Genomic DNA, 18,943 nt, shown 5'->3' on the forward strand with positions numbered 1-18,943 from the left:
TCGTCTATTTTCTGGACGCGGTTCTTGTTCCAAGAAGACCGCTGATCCGTCAGGTGGCAGGCTGCCACGCCGCCCGCCTGTGGCTAATAAGAGGAGACTCTCCGGAGCGTGGGCCGAGGCCGGTCTTTCTGTTCCTCCCACTAGCCTGCTCTCCTTCTGCTGGCTGTTCCCGGGGAGGACTAACCCGGGGAACGTTGCCAGTACGAATCCCACGGGGTGGGCTGGGGGGAGTGTGTACGCGGCAGAGTAAAGTTTGACTTTGTGGCTTAGTTAACATTTACCTGCTAGTGTCACATCACACTGCCGGCGTTGAGTTATCTCCGCCTGGCCCGTCAGCCGTCTGGCTGTCTCCTCGGGGGGGGGGGGGGGGTACACAGTTAGGAATATCAGCACGATTAGGTGCTTCGGCTATCACTGTCGTCCCCCCCCCCACTCTCCCTCCCCCGCTAGGTACAACATGATTTGTTGGACTCGAAATGGTCTTTATCAAATAATGACTTTGTGTGTGCGCCGGGTGGGATGGTGGGGGCTGGCCGGTCTCTGAAGGTGTCCTCGTCTTCCTGCAGGACCCAAGGGACCCAAGGGAGGAAGGATGGCGGAAGGGAGCAAGGACCAGGCCTGTGTGGGCGCTGTTGATCCAGAGGAGGACTCCCCCAACATGATCATCTACAGAAAGGTGAGTCCACCTGTCTGATGGTCTCTCTCGCTCTCTTTCTCGCTCTCACTCTCTCTTCTCTCGCTCGCTCTGTGCTACATTTCACAGTATCTATTACATTGACGCTGGTGTTGTTGGTGTCAAACCGAGGCCAGAGGGAAGCTTTTCAAGTGGCAGGTGCATCTGACTCTGACTCAAGCTCTCTCTCTCTCTCTCTCTCTCTCTCTCTCTCTCTCTGGCTCTCTCTCTCTCTGTCCTTCTATGTCTCTCCATCAACTTTGATCTAATCCCACATGGGCGTACATGGGCACACAATGGACATCTGACCCCTCTGCCCTATTGCAGATGCCCCAGTTGAAATAGAAATATACAGAGTGGTAGCAACAACAGTTCTGGAGGGTTAGCCTCTCTCTCTCACTGGGGTTTGGTTGGGGTTTGGGGGTCCTCCACTGTGTCAAGGGTAATTACATTGTCCCCGTCGCCACTTCAACTCTCAATAGCTGTCCTTTGATGGGAAACGGGAGGGCACCCTTGGTGGTTTAATTATGTAGGGCAGAGGTGGGCAGGGAGGAAGTGGCTGATTCACAAGCGCGGCGCGGCACGGAAGCAGCCATTCAGGGCTGTATTATTCCCTCTCTCTCCACCAGTGCCGATAATCCCTTTGGAAGAGAGAGAGGCCTGATCACTCCTTAGGTATACACCATTCAGGGCTGCCATTTACCCACGCTAACACTGGCAAAGGTGGAGGAGTGGGGCCTGCGCCGCCCACCACGGCCCCATGCTGTTAGTTCCGGGCCCAGTGGATACTGATGGTAATCAGGGGCCATTCTTATGTTGTAGTGAGCATGTAGTGTGAACTAATATGTATATATTTTTAATTGTATATAAAATAAAATAAAAATATAAAAATATTTATAATACATATGCCTATTTATATATAATATTCTTTCATTAATATATATATATGTATATATATATATATATATATCCATATTCTTTCTTTATATATATTATGATATATTCATAAAATATATATTTTTTTATGTACATATATTTATATATTATAATATATATTTATGTGTATACATATATGAGGCATTATAGCTGAATGCCTGACCAGAGTACCTTCTGTCCGCATAAAAAAGGTAGTTAAACCAAACTACTCCTGCACTTTGCATTCTGCGCTTACCTCTGGGGTCTGGAGAAACAGTTTTTGTATTTCAAACCCTGCCTTATCCTGCGACCAGGGGAATTCATTTAAAATCTGCTCCTAGCGATGATACCTCCTGAATGGCCCAATGTATAAACAGTCTGTCACAGTCCTCAGCAGCAAACGGCTGTGTCTATCATCGGGACGTCTGATGGCCAGCGGCAGCAGCATCTCCCCATCTCAGCCCTCTCTCTCTCTCTCTCTCTCTCTCTCTCTCTCTCTCTCTCTCTCTCTCTCTGTCTATTTTTCTCTCTCTCTGTCTATTTTTCTCTTTCTCTTTTCCCCTCTCTACCCCCCATTCTCTCGCCCCCTATCACACTCTCTCCCCCCTATCCCCCCCCCCCCTCTCTCTCTCTCTCTCTCTCCTCTCTCTATCTCTCTCTCTCTCTCTCTCTCTCTCTCTCTCCCTAGCCTTGCATTGTCCCCAGCAGGCAGAGGGTAAGCTCTGAAGCCTAATCTCAGCATTGTCCCTGTGCTGCCGCTCCATAGCCAGAAGTAGCCCACTTCTAATCAAATAGATGGCGTGTTTACGGGGGCTGTATCGGGGGACTCACTGCAGCGGTGTGCCCCCCGATGAAGACACCACCTGACCAGATGCTCCACTGCCGCAGCCCAGGAGGCTGCCTCCATCGCTGGGCCTACGTGACTGATAATACAAGGCAGCCGCACATCAGCGTGTGTTTGTGTGTGTGAAAACATGTGGCCATTAGTATACGGACATCGGCGTGTGTGTAAGTGTGTGTGTGTGTATGTGTGCATGCATGTATGTGTTTCTGTATGTGTGTTTGTGTGTGGGTGGGTGTGTGCGTCTCTATGTGTGTGCGAGTGTGTATCTGTTATTATGCACAGTAATATAACAGTGATATATTACCCCCCCCCCCCCCCCCCCCCCCCCCCCCCCCCACACACACACACACACACACAGTGTTTTGATGTGGAGGTCCCCTCTGGCATGATCTCATATGTCTCTTAAACGGCGCTGTGATGGCCGCCGCTGTGCTTGAATCTGAGTGCGTGGAACAACGGACGTCCTCGCAGAGTTGGGAGCGATTGCTTTGTTGCATAACCCATGGAGCGCCCCCGGGCCGATATGCATTTACGGAGGCGGGTTTGTGTGTTGCCAGCGCATTGCTGCAGGGAATGTTGGTAATTGCACGCCATACTGAAGGAGACTGACGTCTGGCAGATTGAGTCTGAACGTGACAGAATGTTTCCCTCTGACATGTTGTTAACAAAGTTGCTGGTAGGACACTCCCACTGGGGTCTCTCCGCGACGGAGAGAACATGTTCAGCTATTTATGTGTCGTAGCGAGCCGGCTGAGTGAATAGAGTGCACCGAACACTGTCATTAAACGCCACGCTTGTAGAGCTGTATCATTTGAGAATCACAGTTCACCCCTTTTCAATGGCCTAATAGCCTCTATTCTCAGAATAAATATTGATATTTAAATGAGCGTCGGGGTGGGGGGTGTGTGGGGGGGGGGGGGGTGACTGTGGTGTTACACACTTTTGGAGCTCTCAAACGCTGAGTCCCGGTACTGATGTGTTCTTCTCTGGTACGCAAATATTGACTGTTTACTTAGTTTGACTCGTCCTTTGGATCCCCTTTGGGAGAGAGCTCATCAAATCATGACAAAAGAAAGCCAATAAAACGACAAGAGCCGTGTGAAAGAGCGACTCCCCGCCCGAAGGTTCTGGGTTTGAACCCCGAAGCCCACAGTCAACCCTAGAGCAGGATTGTCCACCCTGCTGGCTCCGTCGCGAAATTTACCGAAATCTAAAATGAATATAAATATAAATGCCTAAAGAGTAAATATTGAGATGAAATTATGTAAAACACCCTATTTGCGTTCCGCTGTGATGGCTCTGATACCACGGAGGCTGACGGAGGCCGGAGGTGCAGAGCGCTGCTCGGGTCTGGGTGGGGTATGTGAGAGGGAGGCTGTGGGTGGGCACCCGGGTACAGCAGTACGGGGCTAGTGGTGGGTGCCTGGGAGAAGCAGATGGTCAGTAATATGCTCTCACAGCCGGAACGGAAGCGTCATGCAAAACAAAGGCTGGGACGAGGGAACTGAATCCTACCGCAAGCCTCTGAGCAACGGTTCTGCTGCGTACCGCTCAATCGCAGACTGCGTCTTTGTCTGTGTTGTAGTCTCTCTCTCTCCCTTCCTACCTCATATTTTCCTTGTTTTCAACCGACAAAAGTAGAGGATGGCATAGACGGAGCAGCAGACGAAGCAGGTTGTGATTCAGAGGCCACACTGAGCTGGGAAACACAATCATGCTAAAGACAGAGACCAATGTGGTGTCCTGCTGGGATAAAGATCTCCAGTTCTTAAGCAAATGTGTGTTTGAGTGTGTGTGTGTGTGTGTGTGTGTGTGTGTGTGTGTGTGTGTGTGTGTTTGTGTCTGTGTGTGTGTGTGTGTGTTTGTGTGTGTGTGTGTGTCTGTGTCTACAAATGTGTGTGTGTGTGTGTGTGTGTGTGTGTGTGTGTGTGTGTACACATGCCTGTGTGTACACTTGTTTGGACACATGGTGTGTGTGTGTGTGTGTGTGTGTGTGTGTGTGTACACATGCCTGTCTGTGTATGTTTGTTTGGACACATGGTGTGTGGGTGTGTGTGTGTGTGTGTGTGTGTGTGTGTGTGTGTGTGTGTGTGTGTGTGTGTGTGTGTGTGTGTGTGTGTGTGTTTGTGTGTGTGTACACATGCCTGTCTGTGTATGTTTGTTTGGACACATGGTGTGTGGGTGTGTGTGTGTGTGTGTGTGTGTGTGTGTGTGTGTGTGTGTGTGTGTGTGTGTGTGTGTGTGTGTGTGTGTGTGTGTTTGTGTGTGTGTACACATGCCTGTCTGTGTATGTTTGTTTGGACACATGGTGTGTGTGTGTGTATGTGTGTGTGTGTGTGTGTGTGTGTGTGTGTGTGTGTGTGTGTGTGTGTGTGTGTGTGTGTGTGTGTGTGTGTGTATGAGAGTTTCTTCTCTTTTTCTCCCACCCTCTGTGATGGGGGCTCCTCCTCAGGTTACTTGGAGCTGGGATGTCTAGCTACTTCTGGACACAACTAATTGTGGCCTGAGGCTTATTATTAATTTGATCTTGAGCTGGGGAGGTTCAGGTGTGTGTTTGATCTAATAGTGTTTAGCAGCAGCAGACTGAACCATCCCTTAAGACCTGCTGGCTAAACAGACTCATACAGAGATTTCCTCTCAATCTGTCAGGGTCATTATCAATATCTGACTAGCAGATATTGATAATGACCCTTGTTGAGGAGTCAATGGTCTTCAGGGCGTGTAATATTGACACTATATCCTTCTTCTTTCTCTTAGCCCCACCACTCTGCATGGTACATGCACTAAAGGACTTACTTGCACTCAAACAACTTTAGAATTCAAGTTATTTAGAACTGAATTTAATGGCTTTGCTGAAACATTCAAAGTTTCATGATGTCCAGAGCCACATTTAACTACAGCACTACTATTTTAACTATTTTCACTGTCCTTCCGCTGATATCCTCCTTCTGTGATTGCGTCCACCTTGTGCATCAATGCGGATCTGTGACGTATTTGATCGAGAGTGACGTAAAAGTTGCATTCATTCAGATGTTGTTCAGACTGAGGTGGCTTTGCAAAGAATTCGGACCTGCATCTGATGAAGGACCACATATAAAAAGTGGCCCAAATCAGAATTGTTTTGTTGTGAACAAACAGATCTGTGTCACATATTGAGTGAAAAATCTGAAATTGGTGTGAACAAGGCCAAACATGTTAACATCATCACTTTGATGATGCTTTCATTTTCTATCGTGTGGAAATAGTTTCAACAACACTCTAAAGACAAAAAATGATACTAAAGTGTATGATTCATAACCGAAATGTGTTTCCGCCATTATTCATATCAGAATACTAACAATGCTGAAATTACCAGGAGCCCATCTCTATTTGTTCTACATCTGTTTGTTTGGATCGAACTGTGTACTAACAACCAGAAATAGACTCTTTATTACCTAGCAAATTGCCCCCCATTTCTTTTACCCAGTGATCCGGCACAGAGACACGCTTTGGTCTCATGCCAACTGTAATGACTTGTATTACGCATGTGGCACATTGGGCTGCGATTCTGTACAAAAAAAAAGCATGGCCCCAAGTCATCCCAGCAGCCCCAGCAGCCCACTGATGACTCACACACACCACAACACGCACACACATACAAACACACACACGCACACAACTCACAACTTCTCACACAGAGCAGCCGGGCAGCACCGGGGAGCTGATGGATGAGGACCCCCCGAGTGACAGCCGGGACAGCATGAAATGATTGTCAACGGCAGGACACCCCCCCCCCCACCCCCCACTCCCCTACACCACCATTACCACCACCACCTACCCACCACCACCACCTACCCACCACCGCCCCCGCTGCACCGCAGGAGCTGTCAGCCGGCTGGGGTGTGGTGGAATGAGTTATATTTTGTCACCTATTGGGGGGTGGGGGGGGGGGGGTAGGAGGTCAGAGGTCAAAATGGAGGCTTGTCTTCCCTTGCCTGTCAGACTGTGTGTCTGTGTCTCTCACTCTCGGTGTGTGTGTGTGTGTGTGTGTGTGTGTAAGTCCAAGTGCACCCCAACCCCCTACCTTCATCCCTCTCTCTCTCAAACAGACACACACACACACACACACACACACACACACAAACACATACACCTTTCCATTCTTCCAACATAGGTGTCTACGCCCAGCCCCATTCCCTGCATGCACTGGAGATAAAGGACAGAGAGGCCCCTCTGAGAGCTCTGGATGTCACCCTAGTACTTGTACACTGATGTGTTCCAACGGCGCGTTATCAAGCATGGATGCATTTCAACAGCCTCCCAGAGAGAGAGAGAGAGAGAGAGAGAGAGAGAGAGAGAGAGACAGAGAGAGACCCTTACCAGAGCCATTACGGGAGGTGGCTGAAGCCTGCTTCTCGTCCCGCTCCTCTCTTGTCTCCGGTTCTGTCTAAGTGCACCAGTGTAGGAGGACACGCTCCTGTAGTCGGGCCCAAAGAGAAAAGTAAGAGGAGCAACAACTGTCACGCAGCAACGCTTGTGTTGCTTATATAATCCTCCCCCTCCCTGCTCCCCACTTTACTTTGGTGTGCGTTAAGTGTTCTTCAGACACTCTCTCTCGGCGGTTCCGCTCGCAGCGCCGCAGACGGACGGAGTGCAACAAGTCAACAAAATTTAACTAAAGAACGGGATGATGCCCAGCACGTTAGCAGACCTCTCCCTCACTGCATCGACTGGAACACTCTGCTGCTCTGATCGGTCTTGAGGAGCTGTGACAAAAACAAATTGAATACTAAGAAGCAAACGACTTTCCGTTTTCACAGGAGAGAGCTTGGCTGATGTGTCTCTAGCTTTGGCTTCTAGACCCCCTTCCCCCCTCATTCCTCCACTCTGTTGACAGTGTGCACAATCGATGAGGCTTGTCAACCAAAAATCACAACACTGTATTATTATAATGAACATATTCCTATGAGGATTGTAATGTTGAGGTTGTTTGACAGCGGGCAGGCTGGCTCCCTCTGGCACGGGTGGCATGGGCAGCCTGTGCTGCAGTTGGACAGTGTCCCAGACCCTTTTCCTTAACGTGCTGAGAGTGATCTCAGAGAGCCAGCGTCTCTCCGGGGCAAGCAAAGACGTTGTCTCCTCTCAGAGAGCTGAGAACACTATGCAGACAGAGATTAGTGGAAGGAAGTTGTGTGATCGCGGCTGAGCGTCCCGGTTCGATCCAGTTTCCCACTGCCGATCAATGCGCCGTTTAATACAGTCGAGGAGGAAACCGGAGTCATACCGCCCCCTGAAAAACAAAACATAAGAGGCGATGGTGAACCCGGTCAGCACATTAGCACCTGTCCGTGCAGGGTGGTCGGCTTAGCTCAGGAGGTAGAGCAGTTGTCTCGTAAACGAAAGGTTCCTAATTCGATCCCCAGCTCCTCCTAGAGTGTTGATGTGTCCCAGAGCAAGACACTTAATCCTTACTGCTCCTGACGAGCTGGCTGTCGTCTTGCATGGTTGACTCTGCCGTCAATGTGTGTATTAACCGATGTAAGTCGCTTTGGATAAAAGCGTCTGCTAAATGCCCTAATTGTAATTATTTCCTCTCTCTGGACTTTCAAGATGTTGATTATTTCTGGTAGTGTCCATGGCTCTGTGCCACCGCATGACGGACCGGGGGACTAGAGGCCCTGCAGGGGGGCTCACTACTCCCTCTCTCTCCCTCCCCTCCAGGGGAGGGGGGAGAGATCCCCGCAGAGGACAGAGTTGAACAGAGATGATCGGTAGGAGAAGCACCACCAGGCTGAAGTATCAATGGTAGTTGAGATATTCAACACAGATGGTTTGTAGTGGCAGTAGCTCAGGAGATAGTGCGGGTTGACTTGTAACCTAGTTACAGTTTGTAAACAGGTTTCTAGTTTGATCCCCGGCTCCTCCTAGCTGCTAGTGTCGAGGTGCCCCTGAGCGAGACGCCTCACCCTAACTGCTCCCGACGAGTTGGCTGTCTCCTTGCATGGCTGACTCTGCCGTCGGTGTAAAGTCCTGGATTTGACGGGTGGCTGTTACTTGATGCCTTTTCTTGACCATTGCGAGTCCTCAAAGCAAATTGAAGCGTAGTGTAGATTACTGTGAGTTATGCTGAAGTTATATGAGAGCAGATTGTACTTTTTATTTTACTATACAGTCTCTAAACATCAAATCTAGGGAGTGGTTTTGATGAAAAAGCTTTATCTAAAAGACACCCCTCTTTGTCTCCCCTCCGAAGCGTTAACCACAGAAAGGGTTTATTTTGTCAGCGTAATCAGTTTCCATTGTGAGGCGGTTACTGTTTTTGCCACGCTGACAGTGTGATTCATTATGAGAATGCCTTTATACAGAGAAAACAACTGCTTCTGCGGTGATTCCGAGGTAAAAGAGAAATTGCCTTGAGTTTTTTATTTCCTTTGGTAATTTTTTTAATGGCTCATCTGTGTGTGTGTGTGTGTGTGTATTTGTGTCTTTGTCTACTAAAGAACTATCCACAAATGGCAACACAACGGCATTCAGTTAGGACTCGAACATCACTTTTTAAATGGCAGTTAATTGCGAACAATCACGGCTGACAAAGATGAATGAAAAGGCGCGTGCGACTCCACACGCGAAGCTAGGCTGTGAGACAAGAGCAACCTCAGAAATGTAATTAAATGCCTGTCTGCCAACAGGCTCCTGTGACGTTCGCAATACAACTGATGAACGAGAATCCCACTGATGAGCCGCGAGATTCCCTTAATCGAATGTTTCCAGACAGAGCTCCTCGCAATGGCCCTCCCTCTCTCTCTCTCTCTCTCTCTCTCTCCCTCTCTCTCTCTCTCTCTCTCTCTCTCTCACTCTCCTTCTCCCTCTCTCTCTGTCTGTCATTCTGTCTTACTGTCTGTCTCTCTCCCTCTCTTTCTCCCTCTCTGTCTGTCCGTCTGTCTCACTGTCTGTCTCTCCCCCTCTCTGTCTGTCCGTCTGTCTCACTGTCTGTCTCTATCCCTCTCTTTCTCCCTCTCACTCTCTCTCTGTCCGTCTATCTAACTTTCTGGCTCTCTCTTTCTCCCTCTCTCTCTCTACATCTGTCTCAATGTCTGTCTGTCTCTCTCCCTCTCTTTCTCCCTCTCTGTCTGTCCGTCTGTCTCACTGTCTGTCTCTCTCTCCCACTTTTTCCCTCTCTCTCTCTCCCTGTCTCCCCCTCTCCCTCCCCCTGATCCCCCCTCTAGACTCTGAAGAACATCTCTCCATTACTACACTTCCACAGGGTACAAACGAGGGCGGCGTACTTGTGAACTTGTTTCCTCCTAGGAGTCGCCGGAGATGAAGTGGCCTAGCAAGGCCCTTTTCATTTATCAGACTCTCTGTTGGTTCAAAGATACACCGCCGCAAATGGAACGCGCCCGCTCGAGGGTCGGAGCCGGACCGTTTGACATTTGCGACCACGTCGGGATAATTGGCACAGCGGCGTCTTATCTCATCCTTCAAAACAGTTCTTTGGAGAACATAAAGGACGGCCCTTGTGGGGGTCCTTGTTGAGTGCTGGCTACCGTTCCAGCAACAGTAGTTAAAGTGTCAATAACTTGTATGAGAGTGCAAGTAAACAAGACTAACGCAGTCCGACGAGGTTATGAAGGACACGCGGCTGCATGCGGGCTAACGAGGGAACGCACTCGGGTCGTACCATGTCCGCTTATAGCCCTGTGAGCGGGAGACCAATTTGGTTTGGTCCAAGCCACTCAGCGATGAATGGCACTTATCGGCGATGAATTTCTATTGACTTAAGTAAGCTGAAAAGCTAAAAAGTTTTGCAGACAGGAATAAACCGGATATGTTATGTTCTTTATTCACCGGTTCCTTGTTAAAAATCCTACATGGGCTCAGTGCTCTGAATACTATCTGATAACACCACCAAAAAACACTATATATAATGATATGACTCGTCTTTCATCCAACATAAACACACCCACAAGCCCACATTGCTGTGCAGCGCTGCCTTAATTACCTCTGCATGGCTTCACGACTGGAGAATACTGTGCGAAAATAAAAGGAGAATCTCTCCAAAATTGCTCTGGGGCTTAACATAGAAACCCACTGGTCGCCAAGTTGTTTGCGGGCGGAGAGACCTAACACATACAGCAGTGCACAGCCCCATGTATGTGTCCGGTCTGTGTGGAGCGTAACTAGGTCACAGATTGCAGTCGTAGTAACCTTGAGCATAGAGAGGCTGTAAATATTTATTATGGCCTCGACTCTGGATTGTCATGTGACCTTTCATGAACAACATGTATTATCTTTGCTCTGCGAGAGTCAGGTTGTGATAAGTCAAATCCTGTGTGGGCTTTACGTTTGGCTATTGGTGACCGCGAGCTTAGCCAACATCTTGAGATTAAGGATGACATTTAGGTCGTTTTATGTATAAAAGGTTTTTACAAGCCTTTTGCTTGCTCTTTCACTTTGGAGTGCTTTTTGTGTCTGACCTTTGTAAATGTACATGTGCCAATTGTCAGATGGTGAATCTCAATACAAGGTTTGTACCTTTTCTCGACCAAATGATTCTCTTTTGTTTATTTAGTTCTCTATTCGAGTGTTGCTGCTCAAATACTTATAACAAACAAATACTTTTTTCGTCACATTTCTTTTCTCAAAGGATTCAGATTGAGATGGGTTTTCAAGTACGTCCTTGAATACAGAGGTCACCGGAGTGATCGATTTTAAGACTGATGCTCACTTTTTGCACTTGAAACAAAATGAGGTATAATAGAAATGCGGTCTTATCATTAGCATCTTTCAAAGGGTTGAGGCAGCCAAGTACCGCTGAATACTTCACCTTCGTTAGCGATGCTGAAGTTACAACAAGCTGTCAGCCATCGACGGAGTCACCGGAAAAAACACACACTTCAGTCACTTTTGAAAAATATAGCGGAGAAACAAGAGATCAAAAAGACTGGCCTGTCTTAGTTTCAAGGAAGCCTATTTAATAATGCAGGGGGGGGGGGGGGAGGGTTACAATGGTAAGGTTGCAAATTATAACTTTTGCAGACATAATAAATGGTTCATTTTTTGGCTCCCATGAGGTGAACAGGAGAATAATGAAAGATTAATGAGCAGGAGTCCAGCCTTTGGGTTAGCGCAATGTGTCAGGACTGCATTCTCAGCCCCCGGCTGCATGGTATTAACGCCACCAAGGGCGTAGCAACCGGGGGGGACGGAGGGGACGTGTCCCCTCCAATATCGGAGACAGGCGCATTTGTCCCACCTAAAAATGACACCGGATCTGTCAGGTTTCCGATATGTGTCCCCCCCAATATTAAACTCATTCCTACGCCCCTGAACGCCACCAAAGACAAAACGCAAGACGAGATGTTTCACGCTGTAATAAGCAGACAACCGCTTCTAAACAGTTACATCAAAACATACGCATAACCACCAGACCCCCACGCATCGCCAGGGCCCCTCTCAGAGACACACCTCGGTGCTGACAGGAGACCCTTTAGTGAAACTCTATGAAGTTGATATCAAGGCTGCGATTCAACCATGGTTCCCCCTAACCTCCCCCCCTACCTGCCCCCCTACCTTCCCCCTACCTCCCCCCCTACCTCCCCCCCTACCTTCCCCCTACCTCCCCCCCTACCTCCCCCCCTACCTCCCCCCTACCTCCCCCCTAACCTCCCCCCTACCTCCCCCCCTGCCTCACCCCCTACCTCCCCCCTACCTCCCCCCTACCTCCCCCCCTACCTGCCCTCCTACTTCCCCCCCTACCTCACCCCCTACCTCCCCCCTACCTCCCCCCCTACCTGCCCCCCTACCTCAACCCCTACCTGCCCCCCTACCTTCCCCCTACCTTCCCCCTACCTCCCCCCCTACCTGCCCCCCTACCTTCCCCCTACCTCCCCCCCTACCTCCCCCCCTACCTTCCCCCTACCTCCCCCCCTACCTCCCCCCCTACCTCCCCCTACCTCCCCCCTAACCTCCCCCCTACCTCCCCCCCTGCCTCACCCCCTACCTCCCCCCTACCTCCCCCCTACCTCCCCCCCTACCTGCCCTCCTACTTCCCCCCCTACCTCACCCCCTACCTCCCCCCTACCTCCCCCCCTACCTGCCCCCCTACCTCAACCCCTACCTGCCCCCCTACCTTCCCCCTACCTCCCCCCTACCTCCCCCCTACCTCCCCCCCACCTGCCCTCCTACTTCCCCCCCTACCTCCCCCCTACCTCCCCCCTACCTCCCCCCTACTTCCCCCCCTACCTCCCCCCTACCTCCCCCCTACCTCCCCCCTACCTCCCCCCCTACCTGCCCCCCTACCTCCCCCCCTACCTCCCCACTACCTCCCCTCCTACTTCCCCCTTATCTCACCCCCTACCTCCCCTCCTACTTCCCCCTTATCTCACCTCCTACCTCCCCTCCTACTTCCCCCTTATCTCACCCCCTACCTCCCCTCCTACTTCCCCCTTATCTCACCTCCTACCTCCCCCCCATTTATTTCTCTTTCGTATCATTTCAGCCTAGCCTGCTGAATTTCATCACTGGAAAAAAAAACTGAAAACCTGATGTGTGTGCATGTTTTGCAAAAGTGTGTCGGGTGTGTAGGGCGAGTAAAAACAGCACTTTGGCAGTAATGTGCTGATTCTCTCTCTCTCTCTCTCTCTCTCTCTCTCTCTCTCTCTCGCTCTCCTTCTCCTTCTCCTAGGGTTTCTATGCTCTTTTCCAGAATAGGTCAATGCATGTGTCTCCTGACTCGCCCCAGGAGCAAGTCTTTCCACTTAGTCTCCATTTTTCAACAACGTTCCCGTGTCGTTTAAAAGCCTGTCGACAGTCCTGACACGGAAGAGGAATTGCGAACGCAGGTTACAGGAACGTGTAGTCGGCTGTGGTGTATAGAGTACTAGAAATTCATACTTGAGAAAAATAACAGATATCTTAGTTGAAAGTTACTCTGGTTAAAGGGTAAAGTCAAGCGGTCATAAAGTAGCTCAAATCTCATTAGCATAAGTATAAATCGCATTTATCTGGGATTAAATGTGCATAAGTAGACAAGTCAAATATTCAGGTGTTTTACTTCGGTATCCATCCTCTAGGGGCACTGCTGGATGGCGCATGATACTGCTGCTTTAACTGTAGCCTGCGGTCACCAGCTTGTGTTTATCCAGCCTCTAATTGATGGGCTTGACGTGCCCTTGTGTTCTGTGTGCCAGCCGTCACTTTTCTGTGAGACCGGCAGTAACTTGCACGCATACGCAATTAACATTTTCAGATAGGGAATATTTGTAGCTATAAGTCCAAGTCTTCCCTTGTATTCTCCCAATACATTAATCCATAATGTATTGGAGTAAAAGTACTTCACTTTTTATGCAGTTAAGTAAAAGTGAAAGCTGAAAGAATTATAGAAACGACTTAAGTACGGTAACCAAGGCTTTATACTTTTTTACTTTACACCGCTGGTAGTTGGTGATAAAAGCTGTGTCTGTGGATGACAGTCATTAACCATTTGGGGCGGGGGGGCGATAGAGGTTTAATAACACATAGTAGTGCCTATAAAAATCTTCCCTCAGGCTAGAAGCCGTGGCAGGAAATCCATGGTTTCAGAAGGTTGAAGCCGCTTTTGCTTTTTCCCTTATTACATCCACACTGCACACTAAAGAAAGGCAAAAACACTCCCTGATTTAAAGTGACAAAAAGTTGATCCTCCGCATGGCGGCAGGGGGTCCGGGGACAGGAGAGGGGTTCAGGACCCGGAGCCGGCTCCCCAGAGCCACGCCTCGGGAGGAATCAGGCGGTGAATGGTGTTGTGGAGTGATGACATTAAAGCAAAATGGTAGCCCAGCGCTAAACTGATTATGGGAGGTGATGAGTCGTTTAGCTGCAAAGTGCATCCAGTTCTTAGCGCGCGTTCCCACGCACGCACAGACGCACGCACACGGACACACACATGCACGCACAGGCACGCACTCACGCATGCACACGGACCTACACATGCACACACGGACACACCCACTGCGTCCAGTTCACAGCTGAATAAAAGAAGGCGATAGATGAATGATTGTTTAAACTGCTGTGGGTGTGTGTGCGTGTGCTAATGGACGCGGCTGAGAACAGCAGGGAGTGGCCGGATCTGATCCCCATTTACATTTTACTGTAACCAGAGAGAGATCTCCTCGTCTCAGGCCCCAACGTCTTCATCTGCATCCCCTGTGGTTCCATCGTGAGCCATTACATATCATCTATAACCGCTCAATGCGGGCATCACTTTTATTGACCTGCGTCCACCTAGGACATCTCAAGAAACATCCGAAATTTGTCAAAAAGATGCTTATATTATGGCAAAAAGTAAAACATGTGTTCTGGGGGCTAGCTTGCAGTAGGCAAGAACACAAGTTAACATTACAAGCAGCCTGGCGATTAAAAGAAAAACTTCCGGAATGGGATATTATTAATCATCATCTCCGGGAGCGGAGCGAGGATGCTGTACCGAGTCATCATCCTTCCTGCCTCCCCCCCTCCCCCCTTCCCTTGCGATGGAGGATTAAACAACACTGTTTTTGTTTTGTGTTTTGGGGGGGGGGGACACCTCCTGTGTCCCAACCATCATGAACGGGCTTGTGGGCCCGGAGAGATGGTGGACCTGTGAGACATGCTCCCGATGATGAAGACACTTCCTCCCCCTGATTACTCAATCACCAGCGAGCCCCAAGGAATGTTGACACAAGAGATTATAGGCAGCATCGGTGACAGACAGAAGGGGCCCCCGACCAAGATATCATTAGAAGTGTCTCCCCTTCCTCGTGGAATTACATCACACTTAAAAACAGCAATAGAAACATGGGATGAAAGTGATAGAGGAAGTCTGTTTTTGTTGAAGGAAACTTTTTGTTTCTCCTTCAGAAAGTGGAAGATTCAACCCACTGATTAGGTTGTCATCCTGCCCCGCAAGTGTAATTTTCAGTCAAAGATTTATTGACCTATCCCCCTTAGGAAAGTATAGCTACTGATTTAAACTCCACTGGATAGTAAGTAGTTAAGTCTTTCTTCTTCAAGTATTGTCATGTCCCTTGGAGAGCTGAAATATCCAGCTACAAGCCATAGATGATCTATTTTTACCATTGCTATTTTCAGAAGGGCAACATGGCCCATCCTGAAAAGTTACTATGGCATTCAACACAGACACATTTAACCAACTTGCAAGAACATGCTAATAAACTGTACATTCCCTGCAGCTGCAAAAACAACAACAACAACAACAAGTGAATTGCATCAGCATTAGATGGGCACAACATCTACCTTTGTTACATTTAGGGAGGCATGTGGCTAAGGCGGTAGAGTGGTTTGCTAGATAGATCCCCCGCTCCTCCTCCTAGCTGATTTTGGGGGTCTCCCAGAGCGAGGCGCCTAACTGCTCCTGACGAGCTGGCTGTTGCCTTGCTTGTTTGACACCACTGCCGTTGTGTGAATGGATGTGTGTATGAATAGGTGGATGTAAGGCAATAACTGTAAAGCGCTTTGAGTGGCTACTGCTCAGTAAAGCGCCTTACAAATGCAGTCCATTTACCATTCACATCTTCAAAATAGAACAACTCTTCATACCTTCCCCAGCTCCGCTACTGCTGTGCTCCCCTCCTACTTTGGCCTTCCTCGTGGGATGGCAGCTTGACACGGACGCGGTCACGGTAGGCTCACAGAGAGTGGGCAGGCATGAGCGATGAGGCCAAGCCGATGTTTTTTAGAAAATATGCTGGCTAATTGGAAGGACAAGGAGGTGTGATTCTGAAACGGTTGTGGAAATGTGGAATTCAGGGATGTTGCTTCGTGGGGGATGGTGACACATGAAGAAGAGACGGTGACCTGTTTGTTCTCGGCGGAGGAAGTCGATGGAACGCACTGGAAAACGGTGATAGACGGGTCCACCGCAGAGCCGACATGACCCACTGGTTCCTTGTGTATTCCCAGACCACACCTTTTGTGAATAGCCTTCTTTGGCTGTTTTTCTCCGGGTTAATCACACATAATTAACAGTGGCGAGGAGGACTTTGAACCTTATTTGATTTCACCAGGGTCCCCCGGGGGGATAAGGCCGGGCGATCGGTGCTTCCTGGGACTCAGGAGACCCTGTGAGGTGGAGGTAACTCTTTTCTGCATCCTGCCTTCAGACAAATGAGCTTTAACAGCAATCCCCGTAAAAGGGTTAAACCGCGGTAAACAAGACTTTGTTTCCCTAGAGCCGAGAGACCTTTGTTGGCGGGGGATTCTTCGTTGCTGGCTGATTTCTGGAATGTGTTTTCCAGATAAGGAGAAGAAAAGACTGCTCCTTGATTGTCCGTTCGATTCTATAAATAAGTCCCGTCGCCTTGTATCACGTCACTCTATCTGTTGTGGTGGCTCTTTAAGTGAGACGCCTCCTGCTTTCTATGCACTCAGGCCCTTAGCAACCCGTTGAACGACTGGATTATCTCTTTCTTCTACCACCCTCGCCTCATCAACAGCCCGATGACTCAACAGTTCAGTCCCATTATTTTCATGTTTTTCTCTCCTAGCTCCTCGTTTAGCCCTTCTCACGTACGAACACACTACTATCCCCTGAAACCCTTTGCCCGGAGTTAGCCCAAAATTGGATTATTGAGGCGTCCTTATGTTTAAGGGAGAGCCTCAAAGCGAGTTGTATTGCTTCTCTTTAAATAAAAAGAAATAAAGCAGTGGCGAGGCTGGGCGGTCAAACAGCGGCTAATGCTATCGTTTGTTGTGACTGTTGTTGTTGTGGTCGTTCCTCTTCTTCATCGGGACAGGCTCTGACTGAGCGGTGTTGTGTTCCGACTGCTAGTGTTCCCCGTTAATGAAGAGGGGTACACGACAGGGCTGCCGTTCGGAGACACTGCGGGCGCTTGGCGATACCGACGCCTGAACAACTCCACCGCACCGACGTGAACAATGCAGAATATAAATAAACCAAAACAACACAGAGTGTCAACGGTGGCTTAAACTCAGACATGTTTCTGCGATTTCTGCCCAGGGACGATGTTGACAGGGGGGCCGGGACATACATAATGCATTTCCTACGCTGCCCGCGTGCTGCCTGAGATTTGAAGGCTAAAGGAATGTGAAGATGCTTTGGGTAGCATATGATGGGATGTGCATATATTTCAGCTGTCTGCAGCGGCTTTCTGTCATGGCAGCCTGCCAGAGGGGCCAGGGATTTGAATGATTATGTTTGGGTAGTTCAACAATTTACTTGGAAATCCTTTGCAAATCTAGACGCACTAATGATTACAGGGATTACAGGGTAACATATTGACAAAGATTGTTCTGCTCAAGGTAAAAATATTCATTCACAAAACAGAAACAGAGCAAAGCCCAGAGGTTAATTCTGATGAGATGGAAATGGGCTGAGGATGACTTGACAAAGCTGTGTCAGGATTTGGCTGGGGTGAGAGAAGCAATATTATGGTTTTGTCACGTGTAACTGCATGAATGCATGTGCGTGTTGTGTTGTTAAATCTTTTATTTTGTTAACAGGGCATTCCGAGTCATTTTCATTGTGGTCTATTAGAATGGAACCAACCACAACCTATTTCTCGTCTCTCTCTCTCTCTCTCTCTCTCTCTCTCTCTCTCTCTCTCTCTCTCTCTCTCTCTCTCTCTCTCTCTCTCTCTCTCGGAGGGATTGGCTCGCTCCAGCTCCCTGAAGCCCCCCCTCAGTCAAGACTGGGCATGCTAGGCCTCAACCTCCTCCCGTCCTCACCCCCTACCGTTCTCTGGCTCTGTGGTGAAGGGAAATGACAAGATTTGTATGGGGGGTAGTTTGGTGGTGGTGCCAACCTGTCTTGTTCTCACACCCCTCCCTCTGGGGTTCAGAACGCCATCTGGGGCCCATTTAATGAGGGTGGTGGCGAGGTCAAGGTGAGCCGGGGTGTGTTATGCTTGACAGGTCAAGACTTCTTTGCAGTACTTTTTCTCTCCCAGGAGGCAATTGGATTAAAATGCATTAGGGTGAGGAGTCGTGCTCAGGGACACCTCGAGAGGAGCCGGGGATCGAACCAGCAACCTCCTGGTTACCAGCCAACCTGCTCTACCTCCTGAGCCACCTCTCGACCATTAATTACCTGTATCTGAAATCACTGGACTGTCGCTTGGTTTGATCGCAGGTGATTTCAGAGCTTTAGCATCATAGACTGATGTCTGTAGCATCCTAGTATCTGTAGTAGTATCTGCATGGAAGCAACTGCAACAGAGTCAGTTTGAATCGTGCGTCAAAGTTTGCCTAAAACTTTGAAGGACAAACGGCCACATTTAGCAAACTAGGTCAGCCTCGCAGCGCTCCGCCCCGTGTCCTCCTCACAGACACCGACGTCTTTCACAATGACAAGTGGGTCTGAACAGGCTTTGCTGATGACTTGTTCAATCTTTAATGGACCTATTACTGCCTAATACATCTTTTAGCACTATCCGTCTTGCTCTTCCAGGCTGGGCCAGCCTGGGCCAGCCCTCTCCCCTGCTACATTGGGCGTAGGGACAATGGCTTTAATTAAGATCGTAAAAAAGAGGAGA

The 18,943-nt window shown here is 49.2% G+C and overlaps 1 protein-coding gene across 5 annotated transcripts in view; it reads left to right on the forward strand.

Annotated features, from left to right (window-relative positions):
• Positions 1-592: 592 nt before the first annotated feature.
• The window catches only part of LOC307087371 (regulator of G-protein signaling 6-like), a gene marked incomplete at both ends in the record, with an annotated part of 33,878 nt that continues 15,527 nt past the window's right edge, over positions 593-18,943 (forward strand). For all 5 annotated transcript variants that reach the window (XM_079752922.1, XM_079752923.1, XM_079752924.1 and 2 more), the window contains one exon: positions 593-676. In XM_079752922.1, coding sequence (XP_079609048.1) covers positions 593-676 — 84 coding nt within the window. The remainder of the gene's footprint in view (positions 677-18,943) is intronic.

This window comes from Pollachius pollachius, assembly GCF_949987615.1.
Source record: "Pollachius pollachius genome assembly, chromosome: 15".
Lineage (NCBI taxonomy): Eukaryota > Metazoa > Chordata > Actinopteri > Gadiformes > Gadidae > Pollachius > Pollachius pollachius.